At 34.8% G+C, this 9,722-nt stretch overlaps 1 protein-coding gene across 1 annotated transcript; it reads right to left on the reverse strand.

Moving 5' to 3' along the window:
• Positions 1-7,232: 7,232 nt before the first annotated feature.
• LOC117615627 (zinc finger protein 5) lies at positions 7,233-8,349 on the reverse strand. Its single transcript, XM_034344737.1, has one exon. The coding sequence runs from the start codon at positions 8,303-8,305 to the stop codon at positions 7,508-7,510; it is 798 nt and encodes a 265-aa protein (XP_034200628.1). The 5' UTR covers positions 8,306-8,349; the 3' UTR covers positions 7,233-7,507.
• Positions 8,350-9,722: the final 1,373 nt, after the last annotated feature.

The following is a 9,722-nucleotide window of genomic DNA, read 5'->3' on the forward strand; positions in this document are numbered from 1 at the left end:
GACAAGGTCCAGATATATGATATTCTTCCCAAATTTGAGATGCCACATGCTTTTCTCTGCGAATTTAAATTAATTGAGCTTGAAAGCTGGGTAAAAATAATAATTTATTTCTGATGGCACCTCAATTCCATAATGTGTGTGGTGACGCAGAATAAGGTTTAAGTAAATCTATATGTATGGCCACACCCACACCATCAGCCAACTTGATGATATTGCGTATATACATATCCTTTGCCCTTGCTTTTGCAGCAACTTCTTGCTTCTTACTTCTTAGTCCTCATACTTTCTACTTGCTTGCACCCCATTTTATGATTTCTTTTATTTATATAGAAAGCGATAATCTTGATTATTTTAAATTAATATAATATAAGGAAAGAAAGAGTCGGGTAGGTTCATTGTTCTGACTAACTGCCATAATCCTACATATGTCCACATTTTATGATTTTAATTTTATACTTCTTCTAAATTCTTTAAATATGCTATCTTTGTTTATTTCTACGCTGGTCTAATTAAATGGAATATCATAATGAGTGGGTTTGGTTTAGCTACAATTCTCTATTAGGTTGAGCACTTGAGATAATTCGTCAAAACAGTGCCATTGAAGACTATGCAACAAGGAAAAGAAGAAGATGGGTTGGGGAGGAAAAAAAAAATTGTTCTTAAATTCGACTGTCAAATTTTGCTTCTTTTCTTTTTATGAGTCTGCATTGAGCTTTGATATATGAAGGTAGGTTTTCTTCTTTGTCAAGAGGGTGACCTGTTGCCTAATCAAGCACTAAATAATCAATTCTGTCACCCAAAACAAAGGCAAACAACTCGTCTTTTAACATCAAAGAGACTTGAAGGAGAACCAAGTGTGTCTCATGTGACACATAAAGAGAAAGAGAGATGTAATGCAACACCTTTTGAGGTTGTTTGGTATACAGGTTTGGCTTAAATTGCTAATATCGGACTCACCAAAAACACCTTTTTAAAAGGAGAAATTATAGAATAATATTGTACCATGACATCAGCTAGTAATACTCTCATTCAAAATTTGCCACATGTCCATCTCTTTTACAGTCGAATTGAAATTATAATGTTACCCATTTAAAGCATAAAAAAATTAAAAAAAAAGGTCAACCACCGCCCACCCAAACTCAGCATTGCCTCCCCTCCCACCACCCAGTGGCAGACCTACAAAGGCTCAAGGAGGTGCAATTGCACGTCCGGTTGCCGGAAAAAACCATGGAGGTGCTGGATTTGCCCTTTTGCTCTCTAGCGTTTTAAAAGGTGTATCAAGGCGCACCTCATGGAGTCCGTCGATCTGAGGCCGCCTGAAATCGCATCAAGGCACCATTCTTTTGGCAAGTTACATGATTGAGGCACGGTCTGTGTTGTAGAAGGAGTTGCAGAGGCGTGTCGCTTCTGGAGGCTCTGGTTCACGAATGAAGAAGAAAACCCTTTTTTTAATTTTCATAAACGACGTCGTCCTTCGTTTATGTTTAATGAAACGCGTGTTTCAATGAGGTTGTTGTTTAAAAATTAAACTCTTTGATTTTGGTGCAACCTAGATAACAGCAGTTTTAGGATTCATTATTTTGCTTCAATTAGTTGGTTGTTATAATAAATATTTGATTATAATAATGTGATACCAAAGGCCTTACGGTCCCAATTTGAAGAAGCCCATCTGTCCAAAAAAAAAATAAACAACAAAGAAGAAGAATCCTTGCACGATGCTCTCACATCACAATTTGAATATTACAGTTTTTGTTTAATTAGGACTTGATTGACACAACTTGTTTGTTGATCTAATCTTTTTTTACTGTGATAATATGTTATTATTATTATTATTATTTTTGTATTTATTTTACCGTGCTAGTTAACCTTAAAATTATCTAAAGGTCTAGTTCATTTCAAAATATGTTTTTTATTCAGTCTTTGGGCAGTACTAAAATCATTATTACCTCTCTTCTGAAAAATTCCTGAATCCACCACTGCCACCACTCCCTCCCTCTTTTTCTCTTCCTCTTTGTTTGTCTTCTTCCCTCCATCTATTTCTCTCCATAGAAAACAAAGAATATAAGTTGACAATGGTATCACCCATAAGTTGATTAGAGTTCAATTGGACATGCGGTCCATATCCCATAATTTTCCAATTTTTTTGTTCTTTTAATTTTGAGGAAGATGAAAACAACCCATATGAAGAAATTGAAAGATTGAGATCTGGATAACGATGCTAATGTTAAGGAAGAAAAGGGTAAAATTTGAATGTGAGAGAGATAGAGGGAGGAATAAAAACAGAGACGGAAGCGGCAACTTTCTAGCAGTGGCGAAGGTGAATTGCCATTTAGGTCGGGGTGGGAGTGTTAGATATATGTCCTAAAAGCCAATATAAAATTGAAAATTCTAAGAATATAATATTAAATAACTATAATTAATAGAGCATGAATGTTAATTTAGGAAACTAATATATGCAAACTACAAAGTAACAAGTCCATGGATAATGATATAAATGAGACCCTTCCATCATATGTACATTGTATCCTAAAATGGTCCGGGTCATAGGATCACCAATTGGACAACAGTGATCTACAAAGATTGGTACACATTATATCTGCTCAAGTGGGAGGATGACTAGTCTAAAGTCATTTGTGTATAAGACATTGAGACAAGTGTGTAGGTGCTCAATAGAGATGGAGTTCACTGAACGCGATCAAACTAAGAATTCTTGTGTGAAAGTTTTACTCACAAGTGTCAAACAAGTAATTCTAAGTTGTGATAATGTAAATTAGCCCTTAGACCTGAGACGCATAGAGGGACAAATGGGGTTATGCGACCCTATGGCAGCTGGGAAAAGTAGTGGTAAAGCTCTGATGTGACCCCAAGGCGCACACCAAGTGCTCGACAAAATGCCCAGCAGAGAAGGAAGAAGCTTGCGCACAGCACATGCCTTGCGGTGCACACACGAGCTGTGTGTTTTGTTTTTTTTTATAAACCGCATGGCCAAAATGACGAAATTTCGTTCCAGGCATGTGAAATTTTTTTGTTAAACCTAGCCTCAAAACGACGTCGTTTTGAAGCCAAGTTTTTTTTATAAAAAAACCGCCAACAACACTAGCTTATCTCTTCTCCCGATTCTAGCAGCTCCTTCATTGCCAAAACCTAATTTTTTTTTCAAAATCCCCTCTCCTCTCAAAACCCTAACTAATCCCCAACCTTCACCACACCACCACCAACCAATACAAGGCGCTGCCATCGCTTCTCATAAAGTCAAGTGAGTGATAATTTTACATATATTATTTTGAGCTTTGGATAATTTTAATGAAATTAATATATCTTTCATGAATTATAATTTATTGGTATATGGTTATATTGATTTTTTTTTTTTTTGGATTAGAATTTATATTAATAGATTGATTTTCTTTATGAATTAGAATTTTTTGATATTTTGATATTGAATGATTTTGTTATTTGGATAATTGTATTAGAGTTTATATTTATTGATATTATTATTTGGATTAGATTAGAGTAGTCTTTATAATTGATTGATTGTGTAGAAAAAAATAATCATTGAACGATACTTTAAGAGAAGAGTGCCTATGGATAGTGAGTCTAATCCAGGTAGTTCAAGTGTAAGAGCAAGACCTATTGAATTAGATGAAATATTGGCTAATCTTCAGGTAGACCGTGGACTAAGAACTCAAATGACAGATTGTAGTCCTACTCATCGAGATGAGATCCGAAGAGCATATATTCTTCAAAAAATTTCAACACTTTTACACTAAGACCCCGTCAGCTCACAATCCTATGTCCACCACTCCTTATAAGAGTGTACCTCAAATAAGCTAATTTGAGGGATCCCTTAATAGAAGCTATAGGTATACTAGTGATTTGCCCCCTAAATTTGTACATAACTTTTGATTGACTCCTATCCTTTTTTTTAGAAAATTAAGGATATGAACTTCTTTTTTTTCCGCTAATTTCCCTCTTGTTGTCTAAATCTGCAACATTTCATCCAATTTGCCATTAAGTATGAGGGCAAAATGGTCATTTTATATGTTAAAATAATTAAATACACAAATAAAATAATATGAAAGAAAAAATATTTTAATAAGAGAGGGGCCCATCCAACCAATCACTCTCTCCCTCACACCCACCCTCTCCATCTATTTTTTCTCTCACCCCTCTACTCTCCCTCTCTCCATATGACTTCCAATGGCCCCTCCACCCCACCCCAACCCTTCCCTCTGTTTTTTCTTCTTCCCCACTACCTCCCACCCCAAATGCTATCCGATGGCATGGAGGTAAATTCTATTAGATTTCATTTGATTTTGATCTTTTTTGCAAATTCAAGTGTTTAAGATTGAATTTTTTGATGTTTTGGTTGATGGGTTTTGTGTGAATTTGGAAAAAGTTTGAGATGGGAGGCTGTAAGGCACTTATAGGAGAGCCACTTATGCCTTATGATCAAGAATTTTACCTTTCAATTATTTTTAAAAGGCTTGGATCGACTGTGAGCTTTTCGAGTGTGGAGGTATTGAAATTGACAAAGGAGGTGGGGGGAGAAAAGAAATTGAGGGAGTGTGTGGGGAGGGGAGCAAATGGGAGAGAGAGATGAAGAAATGGAGAAAGGGGAGGCAGCGACGGCAAAAAGGGAGGAAGGTCTGTTGGGGGATGGTGGTGATGAGTTTGTGGTGAATGAACAAAAAGGGAGAGGAGGAGGGAGGGGTCTGTGGGTTAAAGGGTGTAGGGGTGGGGGATTGGTTTGGAATAAAGGATGGTGGTCATGGGGGAATGGGAGGAGGAAGGGAGGAGATGAAAGGGGTTGGCATTAGGTTTACTATTTTTCTTCAATTTTTTCCAAAAAAATAATTTTTTAAAATGATTTAACTAAAAATTGGATGAAATGTTGAGAATTTAGACGGTAGGGTTGAAATTGGCAAAAAAAAAAAAAAAGAGTTCATATCCTTAATTTTCTATTTAATAAAAAAAGATAAGGGGTTAATCGAAAGCTAAGTACAAGTTCAGGGGGCAAATCACTAGTATACCCTATATATATATATATATATATATATAATTTGAAAAAAAAAAAAATTCTAGTCCTAGTCCAAGCATACATCAAACGCAAGATAAGTGTTATCCAATAAGACCAAGTCAAGTCAAGACAGTACTTAAGCATAGTCCATGCTAAGACAGTCTTGTGTAACAAATAAAACCTCTCATCCTTAGCTAGACCGCAACCATTATTTGTTTTGAGCTGGGCCTAAGCTCAATTTGAAAGCCCACAAATGGAGAGCTCTACCAACTTTTTACTAAGACTTGGGCCCAATTAGAGGGTTGTTTAACTTGTCAAAACCCAACTCCATTATGATATATTTTTTTTAATTTTAATGCAAATGATAATTTAAATTACTCTAATTTAAAATAAAGGAGAATTAAACTTGAGTGCAAGGAAGCAGACTCACTGTTTTGACTAACTTGTCTAATCCCTATCTACCATCATGATGAGGTTTAAAAATAAGAAAATAAAAAACACTAACTTCTAATATTGTAGACCTAGTGATCATCTTGCTATCTTCAACTAATTTTATACTACAAAATTCGTGGGTCAATACCAGCAACCATTCTTTCGTAACCATCCATAAATGCCTATTAAATTTACAACTTATAAATGCTGAATATATAAAATTGTAAGAGATATTTAGTTATGTATCCATTCTTAGTACTAAAATTATAAATAAACTCTACACTATTTAATTTTTATAAGAAAACCCAAAAAAAACTCAAAAAATAATAGCTGACCATATTAAATTTAATTTTAATTAGTAAATTATTTTGATGTCCTATTGAGTGTTTTGGGCTTTTTTTTATGAGGTTTTTGGGTTGGGTTTGTTTTAAAAAATCAATGGCAGTTTTGTAATTTAAAAGAAGTTAAAAGCCTTTTTGTTATGTTGTAAATGAGTTTTGGTTGTGAATCTAAAATCTACTTCATATAGAGTTTTTTTTTTAAAATAATTTGGGCTCCTATAGACTAGGGAAGATGAAGTAAAGAGAGAAAGAAAAGGCTAGTCACACACCTCACGTCACGTGGATGTTTTTATATGCAATGTGCATGAACGCGTACTAGCTAGTTTCTAATTGTACGTAACTCAAACTTAATCCATTTCTTAAGTTTTGCAAGGCAAATAAGTCAATTTATAGATAATTTTATGCTTTTAACTAATATTTTAAGCATCTTTGCAATTAAAAATCAATTAGGTGAGAGGATCTTATTGGACCGTTCGACTACCACTACCAGTTTTAATATTAACAATGCATGATTTTTTTGATTTTATTATTAATTTATGAACATATGAAGCTGCCAGCTTCATCGTAATCTTCAATCCAACTCCATATATATATATATATATATATATATATGATAGAAAAGCCATCGAATCAAAGCCTTTTGTTTGTCACTAAAAAAAGCCACCACCCTGATTTGAGTGAGAAGAATAATTCAAACAAGTATTCTATTATTAATTACAGGTTATTCAAACAAACAAACACCTCTGTTAACAACTGATACATATTTATTGTTAACTAATTAGTCGACTAATAGTATTCTTTATATATTTTAACATCCATGTTCTATGACCAAAATTTAAGATCCTGTTCTAGAATACTAATGATTCTGCTGGAAGAGGTCAAAACTAATATAAATCTACTTTAAAAGGAAGAAAGAAATTTACATTCGAAACATTATAAGTGGTGCGAAAACTGTTCATTAAACAATTATCAACAAAACATCAATAGGGTGTTAGTTGGATTGGCCTAGACTTTTGATGTGGTCGTGAGTTCAAATCCTCATATCCGTATGTGTTAGTTTCTCCCCCTCCTAATTTTGGCAACAACCAAAAAAACCTACTTGTAGAACATACTATTTGAATCATGTGACCTATTTGTATTAGAGAAATGAGGTTCATGAATATGATAACCTTACTCAACCCCTATGCAACATAATATTCAATTTATCTTCATTTTGAAACTTGTAATTGTTCAATTACAGAAATAAGGGAAATCGAGCTCTTGATCTAGCCTAATCATAACTTATTTCCCACCCACCCTCACTGATTTCCAAAAGCTTTGGCTGGGCTTTGGAATTTTGTAATTATCATTCAAAGGAGCATGTCATATGTACAAAGATAATAAGAAAAACCCTGAAATCTATGTTGCAATAATGCGCAATCCTCAGTTAGCCTACAATACAAACAATAATTGTCAGCAAACGACATCAAATCCCTGGCTTTGCAGCCAAAATAGTGCTCCTCACATTTAAAGGTATTTGATCTAGCATTTCTGTTTGACTATCTGCCTGATCTGCTACTATATATAACAAAGCATATAAATCTGTTTCTACCTATAACACAATATAATGTGATTCAGTTTCTTCTTGTTTTTTCTTTTTTTTCTTTTTGATTTTGGAATATGGAAAAAAAAATTCTTAAACTACTGGAGAAGAATTTGCAGTGTTTACTGGATCCAGTTAAACTTCACTTCTAGAGGATCTTCGTATCTTTGATGGCAAGCCTAGGCCTAACTGAAGATCCAAAGGTTTACAGCTTTGAGTTGAAGCAGATAAAGGGGAAGGCTTAAAGACGACAGGCCTGCTTTCTCCTGATCTGTCTGTTTGTGTTAAAGTGAACTTGTTATTAGATGCATCTTGTTCATCTGTTTGGGAAGAGAACTGAGGTGGCAGAGCATACCAATTGGATACCTGGGACCCACTTGATCCATTTTGATCAAACGGGTTGAAACTGATCTGGGATTCTTCATGGAGTGTAAACTGATCTGGGTTTATAACATATGAGGAAGGGTCATAAAACCACGAAGATGGTGAAGAGCCATGGTGAAAAGCAAGGCCATTGCCAAGGTTGTTGGTTTGGAAAGGCTGGAGGTAATAGTTGATGCTGGCCTTCCTGGCTTGAAGCTGAAGCCTCTTCTTCTTCATCCTCTCCTTCTTGTGCGCATTCTGATGACCTCCCAATGCCTGTGAGTTTGCAAATTCCTTGAAGCAATATTGGCACTCAAACTTCTTTTCATCTGCTTCACTGGTTGAGCTTTTCTCATTGCTGGCAGGTTTGTTCATATGAACCTCCCTTCCATACGAAATGGAGTTCGATGAATTTACACTCTCATCTCCTTCTGCAAAGCCTTTGATGGAGCTGTCCTCATTCTTGCTTGGGCTCAGCTCAAACCCAAAAAGCCTGAGCTTCTTCTCAACGCAAGATCCAGCAGAATGGGCATGGTTTTGGTCAAGATCCTGATCATGACCCTTTTCCATATCTCTAAGTTTTTGTAATGTGGGAAAGAGTAAAAGGGAATTGAAAGATTGGTCTGGTTTGCACACAAATTAGTTGTTTGGCTTCTCTTCCTTTTATAGTAAACTCTATGGCTTCCAACGATGCATTGCATCTCAATTTGTTTTGGGATTTTTATATTGGTGAATGGCATAAGCATACCAAGCGCCAATAAAAAAGACAGAAAAGAAAAGTCAGATCAACAGAGAAGCCGTCTCATGCGATATTATTGGGAGTTTTTTTTTTCTTTTTAATTTTTTTTAAAATTAAAAAAAAACCCCCTTTTCATATTAAGTAAGATGTAGTAGATTAGATTAGATACACGTTGAAAGAAAACTTGAGCATCATCATAAAGGATTCAGACTGTACGTTTCCATTGTCAAGGAACAAAACCATTAATCTAAGGTTAAATTAATTGTATATACTTAAGCACTTTGTTTAGAATAATATAGGGATAAACAAGCAATTATAATGCCACTTGAGCCATATAAAAAACATTATATATTCCATGCTTAGTTAAAGAGATGATGAAAAACTAAAGTAAAGTTACAGCTGCGTACATAAATTAACTGCAAATAAACAAAAGTCAAAGAAAGATGGGAATTTTTTAAAAGGGGAGAAGGAAACAAGGGATGAACTTTGCAAATAGCAACAAATCTTTCACTGCATAACTTTAGATTATGTTACAACGAAACTGTGTGACTCAGTGGATTCATGTGTTGTCATCTACCAAGAAAGCCTTAAAATATATGAAATAATTAAGTATACAATTTACAGGTGTTGGTGCCGAGTCCCATCCACCACTACAGAAAATCAATAATGTTTTAATATTAAATTCTGAGATGAGATGCGTAGGTTTGTGATTAATCAGCACTTGAACTAATGAAGCTTCTTGGTAATACTAATTAGGATGATTATCTTAAACCCCCACAATTAAACCACAATTTAAATATGTGTTTAGCTTGACCATATGCTTGTTGTGAGAAGAACAAATATAAATGCAGTTATAGTAAGGCAGAGTAGTTGCTAAACAAAGGAATATGAGAAGTGGGCAATGATGTAAGCATATATACTAATAAGGGTCTTCAATGAGATCTGGGCATATCTTCTGAGAGCAGGGCAAAGCCTAATATTTTAATATACCCAAAAGCATATGTTTTCAGGTGAATCAAGTCATCATCTAATATTATTGTATGAACAAGAGAAAAGCACCCAAATTTGTCAATTTGGGATGGACAGTTGTTCTGGTTGGACCCCACATTTTGTAGCTTTGGGTTACACATTGTAGAAACTATTAGATTGTGTTGTTATTCCATTGTCTTTCCTTGGATTTTGTATGTGGTGGTGGACTTCTTCCACCAATAAATCTCTCTCATGCTCATCAAATTCCCACTCTCTCTC

This window comes from Prunus dulcis, chromosome 1 (genome assembly GCF_902201215.1).
Source record: "Prunus dulcis chromosome 1, ALMONDv2, whole genome shotgun sequence".
NCBI classification, from domain to species: Eukaryota; Viridiplantae; Streptophyta; class Magnoliopsida; order Rosales; family Rosaceae; genus Prunus; species Prunus dulcis.

Excerpts from the sequence above, each read along its gene's own strand:
- LOC117615627 (XM_034344737.1), bottom strand. The coding sequence starts at position 8,305 with ATGGAAAAGGGTCATGATCAGGATCTTGACCAAAACCATGCCCATTCT.